We start from the raw sequence: 23,583 nt of genomic DNA on the forward strand, positions 1-23,583 counted from the left end.
GCGCAGTGGCTTGCCGTGTTGTAATGACAGGAAAGAACCAAACCCTACAGCTGAGGGTTGAGTGCAGACTTTATCATATAACCAAAAAAAATAGCAAGCAGTATCATTGTCTGTTGAAATATTCTTTTAAAGATTATAATAACATTTTATAGAGGTGAATGAAAGGGATAAATGCAAACCATGAATTATATAATTTAAGATAAGATAAGATAAGATAAGATAAAATATACCTTTTTTTGTACTACAGTGGGACAACTTCTACGTTACAGCAGCAAAAAACAGTGTGCAAACATAAAGTAGTGACAGTTCCATGTATAAATATGACAAAGAGAAAAATCGACATTATCACAAACAAATATTTATACACAGTACAGTGTGTATTTACAAAAGAAGGAAAAAAACAATACTGTTTAATAATATTTACACTTTCAATCAAATCAAATTGCACTAGATAATATAACATTGCACTTTAAAAAAACTATATAAATAAAAATATATAAATTATATTATAATTCATATAATTTTTATCCATCAATCTTAAATTTGTTTTCACATGCCCCGCTAACTGAGAATGTTAATAGAATGCTCGGTCAGTTGCAGTGTAACATTACGGGTTCATTAATATACACTTACTTAATCACTCACTCATCATCTATACCGCTTTATTCTGTATTCAGTGCTAACCACTAAGCCACTGCTTAATGTATAGATATGAATTCCAATATTTTAACTCTTTTAAAGTAATCAATTCTCATCTAAAACAGTTAGTTGTTTGAGAAGTATTAATGTGTGCAACTGGTAGAACAGTCATGACATGGATAATTATTCTGATATAATATTTATAAGCCGCTGTATACAGGTCAGGATTGCGTTTTTTTAATCTACTAAATTTGAACATTTATAAATAAAGCACATCTCTTAAGATCATCTCTTAACTATATAAATAGAAAAAAAAAAGAAAAAAAAATCCTCTACCACAGCTTATGAAAATATGCATAATTAAATCAACTGCCATATAATATTATTATAATTAATATCATAATATAAATATTATTATATTATATTATATTATATTATATTATATTATATTATATTATATTATATTATATTATATTATATTATATTATATTAACCTTCGACCCGATTTTGGATGGATGGATGGATGGATGGATATAATCATTTAAAAAAATATTATAATTGATTATAATTATTAATAATAATAATAATAATATCAGATAACCATTGTAATTTGGTCGGAACAACGTTTCGATAACTTCACCATCTGGACAACGTTGTTTTTTGAAAGTCATAATGACTGATAAACTCACATTGAGATAATGTTGAATGAATAACTCAAACACAACGCCCAATTGCAACCTCAAAACAATGCAATTTTAACCTGTACTTGGAGCATTTATGCCCTGACCACCAACCTAACACATCCATGGTCCCATGAGTTCCTAATAGGGTTTAGAATTCCGATCAGGGAGTGGGACCGACACAACAGCTTCGTATACATCTCTTACCTCTCTTTTTCATTTTCTTTTGAAAATATTACTGTGAGATACTGTACATCTTAGGTCCCAATTAACTCTACTGTAATATGAGGTTTGTACTGTAATACATTGTTATGCATGCACCTTAACAGTACATTTCCCAGTCCTCCTCTGCAGTGAGTTCGAGTCTCGCTAAGGCCATCGTTTTGGTGTTAAGATTGTTTTTGCAGTCGTTTTTGAAAAATTGTGTTAATGGGATTGATTATCTCAGGGTCATGTGTTCAAAGTTGTTCTGACGCCATTCCATCTAAATAACTTTGAAAAACTAACCTTGTCCCAATGTCTGTAATGTTACCAATTTACTGTCGCCATAACCATAAGGTCATGTGTAAATTTCTTTTTTAATGAAAGAGCTAAATTTATGCCAAATACAATTCAATCAAAATATTGTATAAACCGAACATCTTTCCTATATGTTTTTCTTTAAAATAGAATTATAGTGCAATATATTAGCATGTTAACTAGCTTGTTTTTACAAAGAGATCTGATCCAAGAACTTCCTGCTGATTCTCAGATCCTGATCCTGATACTGGATATCCAAGCCATCTCTAAACTCAAGAGTACACTCTCGCTTTTAACACCCCTGCACACTTTCAAAACGCATTCCTCCTTTTTTTTCTTCTTCTTCTTCTTCTTTGAAGCGCGGGACTCAAACAGAGAGCATGGAAGTGAAAATCAGTTAGAGGCTTGTCAAAACGGAAAGGTAAAGATAGTGCTTTTGCACAAACGCCAACTCAAGCTGCGTCTACCAATTTTGCAAGCGCAGAACTCTTACAGATAGTGATCTGTCACTCTTTTTTTTTTCTTTCCCCTCCCACACAAGAAATACACAAACCTCAAACAAGAAAAGGCGGAACCAGTCCGCGAAACAGAGCCATTCTTTTAACCGTATCTATTAGTCGAGGAAACAAGATATTGCCTATGACACTTCTACACGTCCGAGACGGTGGAGATGTAATTTGCACACAAATCACCTCTGCGCATTATAATATCTTGTCTGTGTTAGGTATGCTTTATGTGACTTCAGCTCATACGCAAACCCACACACAGACATGTGTGCACTTGCAAATAATATGTACGCAGCACACTCGCCAGTGCTAGCGCCACAGTTTAATAACACAGAAGTGAAACTGTGTTGCAACCTCATTCGGCAATGCTGCCTGTCGCGTGGGATTATCCATCCAGCTCGCTATGAGGGTGCTATCTCAAGATGCTCTCAGGGTGATAAACAGCCTGACCTCCACAAAGAGGGAACTAAAAATCAGTGGATGATTTGACGGTGTGGGTGAATCCATAACTGGGGTGCCATTTAGATTTAAGAAAACACACACACACACACAAATAATAAAAAACATAATATTGATTTTTTTTTATTGATTAATGATTAATTTATTCATTTAATCAATAATTGCATTCAGTCTATACTTTTGTTAAGGTTTTACTTTGAAGCGACCTCATAATTTAGGATCATGTTATTATTATAAAAGAAGGAAGACAATAATAAACAATTATTGGTAAATTCAGCTGATTCAGCTGCATAGTCGCTCACCCACGCATGGACTGTTCCGCTTCATCCTGTATACAGGGTTGCGGGGGGGCCTGGACCCTATCCCAGGAGATTTAGGGCACGAGGCGGAGCACACCCTGGAGAGGGTGCCAATCCATCTCAGGGCACACACATACACACACTCACATGCTCATTCTCACACTACAGGCAATTTGGGAACACCAGTTAGCCTAATCTGCATGTCTTTGGCCTGTGGAAGGAAACTGGAGTACCTGGAGGAAACTGTGGGGCCCTTGAGCAAGGCCCTTAACCCTCAACTGCTCAGATGTATAATGAGATAAAAATGTAAGTTGCTCTGGATAAAAGCGTCTGCTAAATGTAAAAAAACAACAAAAAACGTTTTTTTTTTTTTTTTTTTAATGAAGCAAAAATTGCTAACTGATAGAAAACTTTTCATGCATGCCTTATTCAGTCATAAGGCTGTTAAAAATATATTTTGTCAAAACTGTGTTTGGGTTATGTAAGTGTGAATTTTGTAGGATTTTCGGAGAGATCTAACTCCACCTCCCACAGTTTTGGCACGATGGATAATTTAGCCTGCAGTTGTGTTTGTGGTCATTTAAGAATGCAGTTTATTATCAATAATAATATGTTTGTTCATTTTGAATACAAATATGGCAAAATCGTGCTTTGATTAAAAGTTTGTAGTGAGCCAAAAAAAGGCAAATTAGGTTAAAGAAAAATTAGGAAAAACCTTTTTAAATGCAAAAGATTGTTAAAGATAACAAGAAAGATTCTAAAGGTTAAAAAAAAATACAGAAACTTATGTTTACAGCATCAAAAACCTCCTCGTCCACCACCAGTTTAAGTTAGGGTCCATAATTCTAACTCTCTATTATGGTATGCACCATCTGACCAACAGCTTCCCACACACAGCGTGTGCATCTCACGTCTCTTATACGCAAATCACTTGTGCATATTTTAAGCTTTGTAGGATTCTGCTTACACTGCAGCATCCTACATAGTTTTGCTAAATATATGGCATAAAGCATATAGAAGTATAAAGCATGAAACACTCAGGATGTGAGTGAAGTCAAGATGTTAAATCAAGGAGATTGACAAAATGATGATATCATATCCATTCAGGAATTGAGGAATTAAGGAATTACTTAATGGTAAAGGTCAGACTTTTGTCAAAGCCCTCGGATTCAAGCTAAAAATCTTGACTTGATAGTCTAATTTAAAATTTAAAATGCCCTTCCCCCCCAAAAAAAAAAAAAAACACCTGTGTTTCAAAATTCATGAACCTGACTGTATGTGCATCTGAATCTAGCAGAATAAAGGACTTTTTAGCAGAATAAAGGACTTTAGATTAATTAATTAATTTAGATTAATTAATTAATTAATATTGATTGTTGTATAACAATTTCTTAGCAAAAAAAATCACACCTTATTCTTGTTATCTTAATCGTTATTATAAAAAAAAGAAGAAGGAAAATGTCATTAAAGCATTGAAGTTTACTTATGTCTGAATCCTTTTGGCCCCCACTCTGTATAAATAACACTGAGGCATCACTACAGTGCTAGAGCGGAGCCAATCGCTTGGGGCCCCCAAGTTTTTGAAGAGTCCATGTAAAAAGTCAAACCTTAACGTGCACAACTCTGCCAAATCCTCTCATGGCTGACGTACAGTACAATGCCATACCAGAAACCCTGTCTAAAGAGCGCTGTGTTTTTCGTCTCACTAACAAGAACATACATGTCTAGAGGGGAGAAAAGAAACAGAAAACGAGAAATAGAAGAGCTTTCATAAGTGGTGGAGGTAATTAAAAAGAAAAGAAACAACTAAAAGAAACAAACAAAAGAAAATGTAGGTTAAGCCGTAAAAGTAACATCACGCTAGTTAGTTTGACGCTATTTTGGCAGGTGAGCAATAAAGAGAAAGAGAAAAAAAAGGTCCGGTTGCATTTTCCTGCCTGGGACTCTTCATAGCTTCTTCATACGTGAGCTCAAAGAGGAACATGATTGGCTAGTGAAGCTGTGATTGACAGGAGAGACAGAAAGCATGCCATCCTTGCATCCATCAGGTTGGCTCCGTTATCACCTGGCACATGATTCGAGAACGATTAAACTGTAGTTAGAGGCATGCTAAGCATCATGCATCAGTTTCTGGTTTTATTGTTTTCTCGACTGGAGAATCTGAATTATGTCCATTATGTTGTTTTGACCCATTTATTGAGTACAGAGCTTCAAGAGGGAAAAAAAAAAAAAAAACATGGCTTCTTAGGAATTCAGAACTGACTAAATATTTACATTTGCCACTACGGCGCGGTTGCTTTTTCTGCGAGCTAGTGGTGTATTTATATCATAAGTAGGAGCGTGAGGCGTTCTGTTGCTAAGCAGTTTTGCCCAGCGAAGTTTGATCCCATATGCTCGCTTAGCTCCATTAAGCTACTAGGTTTGTGATTGTAGCTTAATGCGTTGTGTTGAATGTTAATTCAGGGCCGGTTCGGGATGGAGCGAGATGACGACTTGGCATTAAGGGAAGGAGAAACAGGGAATAATAGACAGAGAGAGAGAGAGAGATCATGATGAAAATCTACTGTGGAGGGAAAAAGAGAAGTGTGTGTGTGTGTGTGTGAGGGAGGGATGAAGACAGAGGCAGCAGGAGTGCTGGAAGCAGCGGAGGAAGGAGGGAGGGGCAGCGTCGAAAAAACGAACGTTGAGGATCTGTGTGTTCTGGCTGGCCGTGTTTCCATGGTTACAGGGGAATTCTGGCGAGTAAGGAAATTTCATTCACTCTGGCGTGGAGAGGGAAAAAAAAATGGAGGGAAATATCAACAAAGCGCAAAGAACGTGACAACCCTTGAGCAACCTTCAGAGATATGCGCGTGCAGCAACCCTTTCCTGGCCCCTCCTGCCCACCCGCTGTGTGTGTGTGTGTGTGTCTGAGTGTGAGTGTTCATGCATATGCTTTTATGCATATTCACCTAGATGAGGTATTTGTCCAAATGTATGCTAATCTCTGTATATTTATGCAGACCTCTGCGTTTGGTGCTGCGTGTGTTTATAGTTTTGTGTGTATCTTTGTCAGGCTTTATGTGCCTGCCACCACCCTTTAAGCAAACACACACACACACACACACACATACACACATACTCAGCAAATGCCCTCCAGGTATAGGCTGGACAAAAAGGTCTAACCAACACACACACACGTTGCAATTGTCCATCAGCATCAGTTCCGTTCTAAAGATTTCAGCTTTACATTTTTTATTTCAAAGAATGAACAGTGGGCGGAGCCAGCATTAGAGGCGGTGCTAGCCGTTAATTCCTTAAACACGTATCACACTACGACATGCAAAACCAGACTGTTATTAGTGCTGTCAATCAAATAAAAATTTTAATCTAGTTAATCACAGTCATAGTCTGTGATTAATCATGATTAATCAATTTGAAAATACTTAGATTTACTTGTATTATAAACGTAAAAGTAAAGAAATGAATGACAGATCCTCAGATCTAATAAATTAACCTGACCTATTCCATCCATCTAGAAGCCTTTTATAATGAAACTTGCTGTTCAGCACATCTGGTGATGTTTCCTCAATCTTAATAACATTCTGTGTTAAACGTGCCATTATCACACCAAGCCAGGTGACCGCACTGTGATTATGGGAAGCCATTAGGGTCAAAATTGGTCATGTGATTAATTAGCGTTCAACAAATAGTCACGTGTTAAACATTCTAGATTATTAACATGCATTTACGCGTTAATATTAACAGCCCTAATTGTTGTTATTATTATTATTATTATTATTATTATTATCTGTTGAAGCAGCACAGAGTGACTTACTGGTCACTTTATTAGAAACACCTGTTTATTCATGCGCGTATATAATCAGACTGCGATTGCAGTGCAATACATAAAATCGTTCCCATTCAGTCGTTGGTACCAGGCGGGATGTGATCTTTTGGGATTGTCACATGCTGCAATCTTTAGATCATATGCACATATGGTGCAAGAAAATAAATAAATAAATAAATAAATAAATAAATAAATAAATATCCAGTAGGGTTGAGCTTAGTGATGGAATTACCTTGAGGTCAAAGGACAAAGGTGAATGGCAAGACTAGATTGAGCTGACATCAAGGTTAATGCAAATCTTCAACTGTGGTGAGCTGAAAAGTATCACAGAAAGCACACTCCATGGGTCCGTGGGAATGAAAGTTACTAATTGTGTGTGTCTGTGTTTGCAGTGGTGGAAGAAGGACTGTGGGAATGTGGGCTTTCCTACGAGTGCAGGACACTCCTCTTCAAGGCTGTTCACAACCTACTGGAACGGTAAAGTTGAAATGCACACACACACACACACACACACACACAACTAAGCACAACTAAGCACAACTATACGCTTTCCATCATTCCTCTGTAACCCAGAGGAGTTCATATTTATGACACGTTTCTTGTAAATTGCTCTGTAATTCAGCAGAGCAGAATTTCTGGCCCTTGTGGCTTTAAACTTCCCACACCCTGTGACTCACTAGTAACAACACCCTTTGAAGTAATTTATCGCTCTTCTGTGTTATTTCCAGGTGCCTCATGGACAAGGACTTCGTGCGCATCGGCAAGTGGTTTGTCAAGCCATACGAGCTTGAAGAGAAGCACCTGGGTGCCAGGTGAGTCCTCGCCTAAATTGGCAAGAAGACATCCAGTACCTTGGAACATGAGCTAAACAATAGAACAGTCAAAAACACTACAATAAGAAAGAGGTATCACATGACAGACCTTGTGGTTGTACAGAAACAATCCATGCGAGGGAGTTCACTCATTATAATCACATATTTATTTACTAAGGATATCGCAATTTGAAATTTCGTAAAATCTTGATATGTATAGTGATTCGTCTCCTTGCACCAGAAGCTTTCAATTATTTGCAGTTTAGATAACAGAATTTAGCTGCTGTCGGAAATATGTGCACAACACACAGGTGCGAAAAGCATAAACATAAGGCTAATATACATATAAGGTGTTATATTTCACTCTGTTATGAGTCACAAAAGGTCTGTTTTTTTGCATGTACAGTACACGACTTTCTCTCTCTCTCTCTCTCTCTCTCTTTCTCTTGTATACAGGCACGCTCTTAATATAGCTCTCTTAGCATGTCTCGCACAACCTAACATGTGACAAAACCAGCTAATCAGAAACTGGAGGAAGTTCATTCTGATTGGATGCTTCAGATAATACATCATGCAGGCAGACGCATGCGATCAGCTCTATACTACACTTAGGCAGTGTTTCGTCACTTTCAATTAAGTAACACATGCTATATAACCTTCTTTTAGAAGCTTAAACCTTCTAAGGATTGAGCAAAGCATTGCACGTAGCCAATTGCAGCACTTCTTTTTGTCGTGTGGTCAGTGAAGCGATGATACTTCACTGGTTCCTTGAGTGACTTAAATGTGTTCAAAGGGTTTTTGGGGAATGTTGAAGCCCAGAAAAGGACATTTACTCGTCTTTAAAGTCACTCCAGCCGTAATAAATGACAGATATGTGTCGACTGTGATACATCCTGTGAAATAAGACATTATGTGATTTGAATCTGTGTGATGCTCTAGTAAAGGGGTGGGGAAGCAGAGAAACAACTTTTACACAACTTGCATAATATGCATGAGCAATTTGTGCAGGTGAAACATGAAATGCATAAATGGTGCATACCTCTACTACGGTAACAAGCTGTCATCGTGTATGGAAGTGAAATTGAAACCGATAGAAGATGAGGATGATGATGCTGTACACTATAAACACAAAGATCTTTTTTTGTTGTAAATATTATCATTTTTTATCTTACTTTATGTCACTCTACTGTAACTAACAAGGTTGTGTGCAACAAAACTCAAAACCTTTTGTAGCTAATTTCCTACTTTCTGTTCGACTCACTAGAAAAATCACAATCTAAGCATGAGTTTGCTATATTTTTATTGAAACTGAATTATTATTTTTTTTTTAATTGAAAAATTATTATTGAAAAAAAAAACGCCTAAATAATCACAAACACAACTGCAAGCTGATTTTTCCATTGTGACAAAACTGTGGTAGGTGAAGTTATAGTTTTTTAAAAAAACAATCACAAAATTCCCACTGATATAACCATCAAAACCAAAAAAAATGCAGTTTTAATGTTATATTTTGTACAACGTGCACAGAATATTTGATATCAGTTTACAATACATTGCGCTTCGTTTGAAAAACTCAAAACTGTAAAAATTTATTTATCTCAGTTTGCTGTCAAACAGTTCATATATTTTATCTTATACTTTGCTCAAAAATGTTTAATAATAATAATAATAATAATAATAACAATGTGTTTTAAATCATATAGAGACAAAAAACATGTTGTCCCATTCATTTTATTTGAAGATAGTTATGTCACGAATAGATCTGTTACACAATAATGAATTTAAATATTTGTGTATACGAGGAATGTTGAAATCTATCTATCTATCTATCTATCTATCTATCTATCTATCTATCTATCTATCTATCTATCTATTTATCTAGTATTTTACTTTGATCATTTTTATAATATATTTATATTAAGCCTATAGAGTTTATTACCGCTACCACAGACTTGATATCCCCAGGTATATTTTTTAACTAATAGTAAACAAATACGAGCCTATCATATTCCATATGATGCATTTTGTAAAGATAAACATTATAAAATGACGTGACAATAAAGTCAGTGCTAGTGCTATTCTTAGCATTTTGTCTCAAATGCACAGAAATTTCACTCGAAATTGATTCAGTTTATAAAGAAAATGCAGTTTTTGTTACTTGGTATATAATTATGGTTACATTCCTCTGGTATGTTTCGCACCTTTTTCGCTCGAACATTGTCGAGATCAACGAGAGCTCATCCCTGGAGATGAAACACTCGAGGTGTCGTCTTTGGAGTGAGAGCGTTCCCACCTCTCGCCGCTCCTCAATGACAGTCCTCGGCAGCGTAGTGTCAGAGCAGTTCGCACCATGTGGCAGAGGAGTTTGCGAACGTTTAGTCGTTCCCCAGAGGCACTGGTGGCAACAAGTTCGCAGGTGGGGTGCCACTCGTGGCAGAGTGTGTGACGAGAATGACAGTGTGCGAAGGGGTGGGGGGTGCGGGGGTGCCAGACGGTCCAAGTGTGTGAGAGTGGAAGGTGTGTGTGCTGCAAAAGAGATAATAGAGTCAGATTAGTAGCCTGTCAGAGCAGCTCATTTGAGTGAATGTGACTTGTTTGAGTTGACCCCTTATTATTAAACCTCATTACTGGGTTTTTGTTCTTGTTTTTTTTTCCTTTTATTTCTTGTTTTGTAATGCTGAAATGTGTTGCAAACATTTTTGTGGACTTAGATTTCTTCTCTGGAACTGGCCTGGATTTTTTCCAGCGTAATACTGTACCTGGGGAAAAATAACACACATACACACAGAGAAATAGTTTTAATTTCACAATATCGAAAAAAATTTTTTTCATACCTGGATTCAAAAACTGAAACTTTCTTATATTTTATAATCCTTATCGGTAAAACTATAATTGTTTTCCCGCATATCCTAGTTAGGACGCTGGGGTGAGAGGTCAGGATACAGCGCCCTTAGAGCTGATAGGGTTAAAGGCCTTGTACAAGGGCTCAACAGTGGCAGTTTCTCAACCACAACCACACCACTATGCAGAACTACACAATATTTTCATAATTGGTCAAATCCATCAATCTTCTTACATCCATGAACACTATGGACAATTACACGCTCACCTTCCTTCATATATACACTACATGTCGTACGTTACATCCTGGACCATTGCACAAAGACACTTTAATAACTTTGCACACCTACCTTCACAACTACACTACATTTTACAGTTTTACGTTTACATCCTGGACCAGTGCACAAAGTCACTTTAATAACCTCTGCACTAAGACACTTTGTTCCATGCATATTTGCACACACCGTAAAGTATATTTCAATTTGCACAGTATATTTCTATTTTGTACATCCTATTTCTATTTTTATTTTTAGTTCTATTTTTTCATAGCACATTTTTATTTTTATTTTTAGTTCTATTTTTCCTAGTTTAATTAAATTTTGTAATTTAATTTCTATCGTATTTCTTTTATTCATATTTATTTCTTATTTGTAAACTTTAATTCTCTTCTAGGGTCAATGGCAGTCGTATAATACATTTCACTACATTTCGTACTGTGTATGTTTGTGTATGTGACAAATAAAATTTGAATTTGAATTTGAATTTGAAAGTGCTCAAACCCCCGACCTTCTGATCAATAATGTTTAAACCAAAGTGAAATAATACAAGTCTTTTTTTTAATTGTTATTACGGCTTACAGCTCACGACAGTAAAAAAAAAAATTCAGTATCTAAAAAATATCTGAATATTTCAATTTAAGTTTGAGTAAATTATGGTTCTATTCGTACAGAATAAATACCATGTATTTCTCAGTCCAGCTCAGTAAACGCAGTAAATGAGGAAGACTGCTGACTTGACAGATGTCTAGAAGACAATCTTCGACACGTGGAGAGTAAGCCACAGAAGGTCATTGCTCAAAGGGCTCGCTGTTCTCAGAGTGCTGTATCAGAGCATATTCATGGAAAGTTGACTGGAAGGGAAAAGTGTGATAGGAAACGATGCACAAGCAACTGGAATAACTTAACCTTAACAATATGTTGTTATATATAACAACGGAAAATACATGCTTGTTGTAGAGATGTTTATTTAACCTTTACAGATGTAAGGAGTCTCCAGTGTCAGTGGACGTTTCCTTTGACAATCCAAAGGTTGACTGGCGTATCCAGATTGTCAAGAGTATGTGTGTAGTATACTGTACGTGTGTGTGTGTGTGTGTGTGTGCACGCTTGTGTGGAGATTTGGCACCCATACAGGTTGTTCCCCACTTTATTGCCTGTGTTTTATTTCTATTAGTATTTGATTATTTATAGATAATAATACAAGACCATATTAGGGGCTCGATTAAAGGGCTATTTACAGAAATATTAAGTTTCGTCCTGATGCAAGTTTCTAAACTTGTTTTTCATGATGCTATTGCTATAAATGACACGAGCATTAGAAGTATGCCTTTTCCTCAGGAGATCCTAATGATATCCTGAGAGTTTTTGTTTGTCCTCGTGTAATAAATAGCACAAACACATGATTGCGGTTATCTTCCCACACTTGTTTACTGATAAGACTGAATCATTTATTGTATCGTTCTCTCTCTCTCTCTCTCTACACACACACACAGCAATAAAAACATCTGTCGCATGCTTTTACTGTATAAGCACTACTGCTTCTGTCCGATGTTGCCCTCTAACCTCTAACCTATTGATGACTGTTACGTTTGATAACAGTATAAAATAAATATCAGTTATCAGTTAAGCAAATTAAATATATCGTATCTAAAACTGCATTGAGATCATGTTGTTGTTTTTTTCTCAGAAATTTACAGTAACAAAACATTTTCTGAGAGAGGAAGGGCTAAGGAACATGAAAGCAATTTTTTTTGAAGCGAGCTGGACTGGCGTAATGGTTACCGGCTGAGCAGATGTTGTAGAGCACAGAGGAAATGGTATTGCAGTTTTTTTTTTCTTTTCTGGACTCATTCTGTCTTTAGAAAGACGAAAACATTTCCAAAGAAAGAAAGAACAGAGAACACAAAGGCATTTTAGTGATAGCCATTCACACAACTAATAACATTAAAGGTAGTGAAAAGAAATCCGTGAGTGATTCAAACCATCACTAAGCGCTGGCACTGAATTAGAGCTCCCTTCATGCCCATGTGTTGGGAACACCAAACATTGACTGGAATGCAAGAATCACATGTTTTTTCGGTTAGACCATAACACTAACCCTAGGCAGGGTTATCTCAGTGGTTAAGGTGTTGGACTGCTGACCAGAAGATCAAAGGTTCAAACCCCACAACCACCAGGTTACTACCAATGGGCCCTTAAACAAGGCCCTTAACCCAGAACTGCTCAGATGTATAATGAGATAAAAAAAATAAATAAAAATGTAGATCACTTTGGATAAGGGTGTCTGCCAATTGCTGTAAATCCTGTAAATCTTTACAGCAGCTTATATAACTGAATATGAAAAGGGACTGTATGAACACATATGGTGCAATTCCTGGCCAAAACTGAACCACTGGGATTGCAGGGTAGTGCTGGTTCCAGGATTTTAAAAAAATTGGGAGGCTTGCACCAAGAATGGAATCGAGTGTCCAACCTCGAAGGAAGAAAGAAACAAAAGCAGCAACAAAAACAACAATCTAAAGACATACATATTATAGAAGGTTCATAGGGCTTGTCAAGTTAAATAAGACAGTGTGGTTTGATACAGAAATCTGTGTCTGTTAGCACCAGAAATTTAAAACTGGAATGACATTAGCAATGACGTACAGTAGAGTCAGCATTCTCTCACGATATGGCCGCCTTCCACATCCTAAAGGTCCAGCTGCGGTCTTGTCTTGGTGTTGTCACTCTCGGTCTTCTAAATTTAGAGCGATCAGCAGTGGAACCAGACATGGTGTTCCTGGCAACTCCAAGTTGCGCCAAGTTGAAGCATTCCGATGGCCCTCTCTCTGGTAGCGTCGTCTAAACGGGACATGAGAGAGTGAAGACAAAATGCCCAATCAGATCGATTGAAATGCTTCCTCACTTTTGATACCGAGGCATGCCAGCTGGACATAATCACATGGGCAATTTCGTGCATGTGTACGATGCCCCATGAATATGTAACTTAGGTTATCAACGATAGGAGAAACTGTCTACTGAGCATGACGTGTGTTCATAATTTAACAAGGCACATATAATATATATTACATTCGTTTTGTCCATGAGTATGGATACACGAGCAGGCAGGCAGATTTTACTTTTGGAAATATAACCACGTAAAAATTCTGCAACCGATCTTTAGTTGCGAAAAGTTGATGTATCTTATGACAAACTGCCATTTCTGTCGGAAACACACAGGCATTGCAATACTACTTTCTTGTTGAAAGAAAAGGGCTAAAATTCTAAATACCTCTTCGAAAATTACGTGATAAATACTATTAGTCACATCGACATTCAGTTTAATTTGATGTTTTTATATCAAACCAATAAAATAAGAGCTTGTGTAAATGCACAGTCTGAGGAGGCGATTATTTAGAAATCAAGGTTGCCAGACTCAGTTGATTTTTTTTTCATCCGTTTAATCAGGTTTAAATCCTTCCAGTGAACCACAAATGATCTCCGACTGGATTTAACATATCAGGATAATTATTTGTTTCTGAGCCTGGGAGAAGCAATCTGGCAACCCTAATAGAAAACACATTACACTGTGATAGTATACAGTAAATAAATGATGGAGTGACTGGAGCGTGAAATGAAACGTGAATGAAATATAAGTGCGAGGATAAGAATGGAGGATAAGAGGACTATCCTTAGTTTTGTCTCAACAACACAGCAGGAGATCAGAACATGTCTCTTTTTCTCTCATTGTTTCTCTCACTCTTTCTCGTCTCTGTGCATTTGACTCGCTTTGAACAGTAAGGACTGGTGTTTATCCCTTACGCGAGAGGTGCGTATGCTGGCAAGTGAAATGAAGACGCGTTTTGGCGAGGGGGGTGATGGCACTGTCGGAATGTTTATGTGCGTGGAGAGTGTGTGTGAGCATATATGCAGGAGTTTTCTTTGTGTGCACGTTGTCTGATTGGGGAGGGATTGTGTGAATATCAGAACAGCAGTGGCGGGAAGCTGAGATTTGCTGCGCTTCCCCGCTGAGCCGCTCGAATGGGGAGAGCTCTGTCATTAGGGTATGTAGAGGAGGGGGATGTTAAACCCACCTGATTCTTCTCTGCTTTGACAGCTTTGTCTGTGCCACACTATCAGCTGCTGCGCCTCCTGCAGGGTCCAACACAGAGCCAAGCAGTGAATTATTGAGCAGCCTGAGAGAGAGAGAGAGAGAGACACACATGCCATTCCTTAACACTGAGAAATCTAAATGTGCCAAAAATATGCACACGCCACACTCACTATCTGTCTGTTTTCTCTTCTCTGTTTATGATCCTTTTTTATTTTTCACTAGAAAAACCCTTAGAATTCTTTCTTCATTACTTATAGATTTCTTTATTAATTAAACATAATCGTCTGCAATAATTCGATCATGTTATGTGTGCAACTTAATTTATAGAATGCTTTTGTTAGCCCTAAGTGATGTACAACATACGAGTAAACATTTAATTGACAATGAAAAACAACAATTAATTGCACAATAGGTTATGAAATAATTAAGGAAATAGATCAAATAATAATATTAATAATAATAATAATAAACATGAAAAATGAGAATCATTTCTAAATATAGAGATAAATAGACTAAAATGAAACAGACCTGAATGTGATTTTAAAATAATAAAATATCTAATGAAAAAATAATGAAATATATGAAAACTAAAATTCATGTTAAAAAATATCAATATAAATTTAATGAGACTCATTTTTATTTTATTTTAACCTGATTATTTCTGGTTAGAAAGTTTAATTGGTAAATTGGTTAGGTGAATTATTACATGCAATGTCCCATGCATGATTTAACTACCTGAGTTTATATCCTATTAGCGTATAATTAGCAGTACATAACACTGTACCTGTATGTGCTCTAATTACATCCTATATCCTACTATTTTAATGTAGCAGATCTTTAAAGTGAAAATTAAATAAAGTTTAGTTAATACTTTGTAGTGATATTTCTCATCAAAGACAAGACAGTTGAGCCAAAAGTATCATGACCATAGCCGTCACACCAACAAGAGGTTCTTCCTCAAATTGTTACTACAAAATTGATGCACATCACTTTATAGAATGTCTTTGAATGCCACAGTGTTGTTACGGGTTCTTCTTTCTGGAATTAAAGAGCCCAAACCTGTTCCAGCATGACAAGTGGAGGAACTCAAGTGTCCTACATAGAGCCCTGCATTCAATCCCACTGAACACCTTGGGGATGAAGTGGATCGCTGACTGCACCCCAGGCCTCGTCACCAACACCTGTGCCTGAACTCACTAATGCTCTTGTGGCGGAATGAGCGAACATCCCTACAGCCACACTACAAACTCTAATGGAAAACCTTTCCAGAAGAGTTATTTTTATTATAAAGGCAAAAAAGGGAATGACATGCTTAACACACACATAAATAATGGTGTAGCAGGTAACATCATGGCCGCGCAACTCCAGGGTTGAGGGTTAGATTACCACTTCGGGTCTGTGTGCATGTTCTCCCTGTACTTGGTGGGTTTTCTTCGAGTACTTTGGTTTCCTCCCACAGTCCAAAGACATGCAAGTTAGGTTAATTGGCTGTTCCAAATTCCCTGTACCTGTCCAGGGTGTACCCTACCTTGTGCCTAGAGTCTTCTGTACAGTATAAGCGGTATAGAATATACAGTATATCTATATATATATATATATATATATATATATATATATATATATATATATATATATATATCTATATATATATATATATATGATTGTCAGGTGTCCACAAACTTTTGGCCAAAGAGTGTTTTCTTTAATGTATGGAACCAATACTGACTTCTGGCATTCTTCAAGTTTCAGCATCTAATTCATAATATAAGGAAACATGCTTTCCTTTTTAATATTACGCATCTCTGATATGCCTTACATAACCCTGCTTCGTCCAGTAAATCCCACAAACACAGCCTACATTTGTAGCAATACCAGTAATGACTTACACAAATATTTCTCCATAATCCCACCCTGTGAGTCACATTACTAACCCACAAACTCAATTACCCAGCGTCCATTTCATCGCCAGGCTCGCGGCTCAGGAGCAGGAGGCGCTGTAACCTCTGTAACGCTTAGTTAACTTTCATTCTCCCCCCATCGCCCAGAGCGTGAGGACTACCAGCACATCTCCGAAGAGATGCCGCTTTCCCCACTCCTCCTCCTTTCTTACCTCGCTCCCTCCCTCTTCCCTCCAGACCTTCCTCTCCTCTGACTCTCTCCCTCCCTCTTTCCCCTCCTTTCTTTGTGTCTGGCAGTGCACACTGCACTGTACGTTGGTAACAGATTGCATCAGACTCCCAGAGAGAGAGGGAGAGAGAGAGAGAGAGAGAAGTAGAAAGAAGACAAGAAAATAGCCTTATAAATGGATTGTGCTGATCAGGATAAACATGTTTTTAAATATGAACACAGGACGTAGAGAAGCATATGCGCACAGAGTTAGCAGTACACTAATGTGTTAGTGGGGGTGTAAAAAAATAAAACGTGTAGAAAATATGGAAAAATTAAAAATACTGTACAATACTAGCTTTAACAATACCAATACTGCTTCGACTACTACTATTTTGCCTACTACTTCTAATAATAGTTAAAGTTAATTCTAAGCAACAACAAAAACTATAATAATAATAACAATAATAATAATAATAATACAATTTAATAGGAGTGCTGTTAATTCTAAGCAACAACAACAACAACTATAATAATAATAATAATAATAATAATAATAATATTTTTTAATTATTATGCTGCTGGTGCTGTTAATTAAGAAGAACAACAACATCAACAACAACTACTTCTACTACTAGTAATAATACTAACAATAATAGTTTTGTTTATTATTCTGGTAGTGCTGTTAATTGTAAGCAACAATAACAGTAATAATAATAATAATAATAATAATAATAATAATTATTATTATTATTATTATTATTATTATTATTATTATAATAGTTCTGTTTTTTATGCTGGTGGTGCTGGTAATTGTAAACATCATCATTAACAACAACAACAGCAATAATAATAATAATAATAATAATAATAATAATAATAATAAGGAGAAAAATAATAGTAATAGTTTAATTCATTATACTGGTAGTGCTGATAATTGTCAACAACATCAATCCAATTTGTTTATCTATCTATCTATCTATCTATCTATCTATCTATCTATCTATCTATCTATCTATCTATCTATTAAAATAACTTATCTGATTTAGCAATGTTATTAAAAAAGAAACAAAAACCTTATTTTTGTAATAATTTGCAGTGGCCAGCATGGTGATATTCATGAATTAATAAATAATATCCTAGAGATATCCTTATCATTTAGGCATTTTCTCTTCTAAACAGAATTTATTATTTTTTGTAAGTACTCTTTCATGTTTGAAACAGTGCTAACCCACAGAGCATGTCTTTACTACACACGCTTTTGATGTGTGTGTGTGTGTGTGTGTGTGTGTGTGTCTGGACAGTTTTCCTAGCCTGCTTTGGCTGGGGGGAAAGGAATGACATTGAGACATTAGCCATCTCCTTGGCAACAGACATCGGGTGTCAGGCTACATCACAGGGTCACTCGGACGCCGAGCTGCTTAGCTGGCTCAGGGAAAAAAATGCATTAGCCATGTGTTTACTCATCTGAGCACAGTTTATTTCACCTTTTATCTGCATGATTTTATACATCATAATGCATAAACACAGTACACCTAGACGCTCTTGTAGTTATTTGTTTAGGAAGCATTCTGCATTATTAACTGCCTCGTGGTTTAATCTAAACAGGCTGCTAATTGTCCTGAGAGACACCGTAAGGAGATTTATTTCTGCTTTATTGACTGGCAAACACACACAGGCATCATCTCTAATCACTCGTATATTATAAATATCATCATCATCTCATACTTATCTCTTATCTATTTTACTTGTGCTGGATTGATTGGGATGATAGGGGAGTTAATCACCTCAGAGAAACTGTTTTGTTATTATATTCATCGCTGCAATTCGGGAACTCGTTGTGGGTAAACTTTCAATCAGCATGCTTTTGAGGAAGGAATTACAATTATCTGTCAGCTATGTAAGGGTGCGCTACTTTATTTGTGGTATAAATAGATATAATTATGCACAACCTGTCTATCATGAGGGAAGTGGGCAGTATGAGAGAAATGGGATATTAATATTTGAAGACTTTCCTACGATCCCTGCACAGTAGGTATCATGGAAAGATCAAATAAATTATGTGAAGATATTATTATAACCATGATATCTCTAAAACAAATTATGATGACATAAGTTATCACAATATGTTATACACTGCCTGGCCAAAAAAAAAAAAAATCCAGAAGGGTTATATTATTGGGCTGAATCGAGCAAAGAAAACAATTAAGGAAATGAATGGAACTGAGTTAAAAAACCATTTGACACATTATCAAAACCTGAACTGTCAACTAATCATGAATGGAGATCACTCAAACAGTTGCATAGTATGAAGTTGCATAGTAAAAAAAAAAAAACAATAGAGCTATGTTTATTAGTGAGAGTAAAATCATTTCCATACGCACACAATGTGATGAGAACTCCAGCCGTGTGTCCATAAGAAAACCACTTATTAATGAGTCGAATCAGAGAAAAAGGCTTCAGTTTGCTAGGGAGCATGAAGATGGAAAGCAACTGTAGTAATGAAAAAAAGTCGTGTGGCCACATGAGACTGAACCTATTCTAGGGCGATAGATGCCGTGTTATGGTCTGAGGTTGCTTCAGGTGGTCAGGTCCAGGCTCAGCAACGTTACATGGCAATAAAATGAAGTCAGCTGACGACCTGAACGTCCTGAATGAATCAGATTATCACATCTGTTGAGTTTTTCTCCATAGTGGTTCTGGGAGCACATGAATTTACTACCACATTGTGTGCTGTAATCAAAGAGAAAGATGATTGAATGAAATCATAGAGTGTGTGACATTCTTTTGGCCAGGCAGTGTATTTACCAGCCATAAAAGTGAGTTTAAAATGGTTTGATACCACTGGCACTTTAATCTGAGGTTAAGATGTCAACAAAAAAAGATATGATTGGCTGGCAGAAAAAGCACAATAGTTGTTGTATGATTGATGAGAAGTGGATAGTGAGTGGGAATTGGGGAGAAAATGAGACAAACAAATAAACAAATAGCAAATTTACAGTATGCAAAGTACCTAATAATTAAGAATTGTGAGTACCTAAAGTACCTGAATTAGTTACTGTAATTATGCCCAGATTATTGGGTATTTATATATCTACAGTACTTTGACTGCAAAAGAAGGACCTTCTTTATTCTTTTATTTATATCTGGGACCAATCTGCCAGAAGTATATCCATCTTCATTTAGAAACCTGCTGAACACATCTCCAGCCTAGGAATGGTAGTTTCCCTCAAAACAACTGCACATACCTGAAGCTAAATTTTCAAATGCATAAAAAAATTACTTAATGATCAAAACTGAGACCAATCTGAGATCCTATCAAGACAATGTAGACTTTATTACAGATGATGAATTAGAGTTGCGTCAATTTTGTCTACAACGCTACACCCACGAGTTCAGGCAGGAGAGCTGAGACAGACTCATAAAGATTATTACAGCTTTGGACAGCTTGCTGCCTCGAACACTTTCTTTCTCTTTAATGCTATAACTATAAAAGCACACAGTAGATAAGATTATATTTCTGACACATTATATGGCGGGTAATAGACTACGTCTTGGATATGATCCCTACTGCTGTTTAATCCCAGTAGGCGACTTAGTCCGCTTCAAGTTGAAGTGTATTGATTAGTGTCAGAATTTGGAAACAAAAGCCTTACACAGCTTACGCAGGATAACCTCTGAGTTTAGATGATGTCTACATCAAATCCAACCCATTTAACTGATTGATCAGCTGACTTTAATGAATTATGAGTATCTATCCATCCAGTTAGCATACTTGTACGGTTAGGGGAGCTTATTTCAGGGATCTCAGGGCAAAAGGCGGGGGAGTACTGGGAGGAAACCCACCAAGCACAGAGGGAACGTTTAAACAAGATGCACACAAACCAGAACCAATTCAAACCTTTAACCCTGCCAGCGACATGATGGCCAGAGTTTTCCTCTTGCTTCCTAGTGTAAATTTATACTCATACTCAAACACAAGAATAAGCCTATTTATGCATGGTGATATTTGTGTACCAGGGTTATAAGAAAAAAAGTTCACAGTGCTTTTTACCTGGTTCTGTCTGTAAAAAGCACTGTGAAATGTGAACTGTAAATCTGGTTTTAACTGGTTTAAACTGGAGATTTGCTTTGGTTTAAAAACAATGTAGGTTCAGAAATGCAACTTTCAGTACTGGAATGGGAAAATTGTGTTACTGTATGTGCTGGGTTTCGTATGACATGTTTACTGCATTTAATAATAGTCTGTAAATGTTTTATTCTGGTCATGGTCACTGTGGTTCAAATTGTGGTTTGATATATTTTAGGAACAACAACCAATTTAGCACATTATAAAATATTGTGGGCTGATGTAAACAAAGTGTTCACTGTTCAAACCTGTGGAGTAGTGTGGGATTGGTCAAGTATCTGGAGGAGTGTGCAGGATAAGTCAAGAGGGTTTGCGTCACAGGCCAGATTGATCAAGAGTGTCTATGGCAATGGGCAGTTCTGGTTGAGAATGCCTGTAGGAACAGGTGGAGTTCTTTAGGATTTCCTGTAGGAGTTTGTGGGACTGGGTTAGATTACTCGCACAAGCAGATAGGATTGGTTAGGATTCTCTGTAGGAGGGTGTAGGATTGGATAAGACTAGATGCAGAAGCAGGTGGGGTTGGTTAAAACTTCCTGTGGGAGTATGTGGGATTGATTAGGCAAGGCTACCTGCAGGAGCACATGGGATTGGTTAAGATGGCCTGCATGTGATAGAGGGTGGGACTGATCGGGAGTGTATGCAGGAAACAGGTGGGCCTGATTGAGATTGCAAGGGGGAAGCTGGTGGAGTTGGTCAATAGGGTCTGTAGGAGTAGTTGAAATTGGTTAAGACTGCCTGTGGGAGCGGGTGGGGTTGGGTGAAAAGGCCTGTGGGAGTAGGCAGGATTAGTCGAGTAAGAGTAACAGCGGGAGAGAGTAGAATTCGTCAAGAGAGCCTGTCGGAGCAGAAAGGATTAGTCGGGAGTATCTGGGAGAGGGCAGAATTGGACAAAAGTGCCTGTGGGACTAGTAGGATTGGATAAAAGGGTCTGCAGGAACAGGTGGAATTGAGCAAGAGTGGCTGGTCAAGACTAGATTTGGTCAATACAGCTTGTGGGACTGGGTCAGATTGGATAACACTGTTTGCTGGAGCAAATGGGGTTGGTCAAGAGTGTAGGAGCAGGTGGGAGTGGGCAGGAGTGAGTGTGGGACTGGAGGGGATTGGATAAGAGTCTGTGCAGGAGCAGAACAGGTGCAAGAACAAGTGTGTGCAAGAACAGGTGGAACTGGTTGCAGATTACAAAATGGAAGTGGGTGAAGTTGGTCAATAGTCGAGATACTTGTTTGAACTGGTCAAGATTGCCTGTGATTGCAAGTTATGTCTAGAAAGCAGTCAGGTTTATTCAAGTGTAGAGAGTATAGAATTCAAGCATGTACACCTCGGGGTGGCAGAGTGGTGTGATGCTGTTATTAACTCTTCCAAAAGCTCTATTTTTTCAGTAACATCAAAGTGATTTGATTTTCCCACATCAATTTACTGTCATAGCTTTTAGCAGTTTATAGTTATATTATATGTAATGTTGGGAGATTTGTAAAACAAGCTCCTTTTTATCACTTTTATCGCACTATAAAAAGTTGCTTCCTCAACAGTTTTTTCTTTATTCTCTTGGAGCTAATAAGATGAAAAAATAAAAAGGTAGCTTGTGATGTTACTTGTCAAGAAATAAAAAAGTCCATATTGTCAAAGCTGTGCAGTAAAAGAATAAAACTAGCAATTAACTTCTGACCAGATCCAAAAATATAAGAGTGCTTTCACTAATATTCAAGTGAGAAATGTGCAAAATCTACATCTTACCATCACTTTAGTCTAACAGTTTTTATTGTGCATGTGATGCTACCTAAAGTGACGAGAGCGCTGCTAGTATCACTGAGAACTTGTCTTATATCCTTGATATATACCTGAGATTTGAGCAATGTTGTCTTTTAGGCCAGGTACAGAGTGTACAGTACATGTAGATAATTGATAGACCTACAAGAATTAGAGCTCTTTAACTTTTATTCTGGCAGGATGTGACAAACCTGATTTACTGTTTCTTTAACAAGTCTTTATCTACAGTATAGTACTTGCCATCATAATTTCCCTTTGAGGGGAATCTCCGTCTTGTCATGAAGGAAGGCATTTTGGTTTATCAAACATGAGAGATTGATAGAAGATAAAGAGTAGAGCGTAAGAGCAGAGCGTAGTCAGAAGAGTTGTAATCCTGTTCAAATATGGCAAAAATGTAAAAAAAAAAAAGGTGTTTAAGGGTATGTGATGAAGCCTTTGACATTCAGTAACAGACCACAGTGACCTCGGCACACATTCTTATAAAGAACAGGCTAAAATGTGATCATGATGGGGTATAGCTGAGCCTGGTGATAGGATAAAGAAGAAAGACATGCAATACATTAGGAAAGGACTGCTTGTTGTGTCCTGTATGCAATTACAAGTGCTTGTATTACACGTTTTTAAGT

The 23,583-nt window shown here is 37.1% G+C and overlaps 1 protein-coding gene across 6 annotated transcripts in view; it reads left to right on the top strand.

The window, feature by feature from the left end:
- The window catches only part of LOC128511884 (mediator of RNA polymerase II transcription subunit 13-like), a 100,644-nt gene that overhangs the window by 52,519 nt on the left and 24,542 nt on the right, over positions 1–23,583 (top strand). For all 6 annotated transcript variants that reach the window (XM_053484901.1, XM_053484903.1, XM_053484904.1 and 3 more), the window contains exons 3-4: positions 7,324–7,408; positions 7,660–7,743. In XM_053484901.1, the coding sequence (XP_053340876.1) occupies positions 7,324–7,408; positions 7,660–7,743 (169 nt within the window). The remainder of the gene's footprint in view (positions 1–7,323; positions 7,409–7,659; positions 7,744–23,583) is intronic.

This window comes from Clarias gariepinus, chromosome 24 (genome assembly GCF_024256425.1).
Source record: "Clarias gariepinus isolate MV-2021 ecotype Netherlands chromosome 24, CGAR_prim_01v2, whole genome shotgun sequence".
NCBI lineage: Eukaryota > Metazoa > Chordata > Actinopteri > Siluriformes > Clariidae > Clarias > Clarias gariepinus.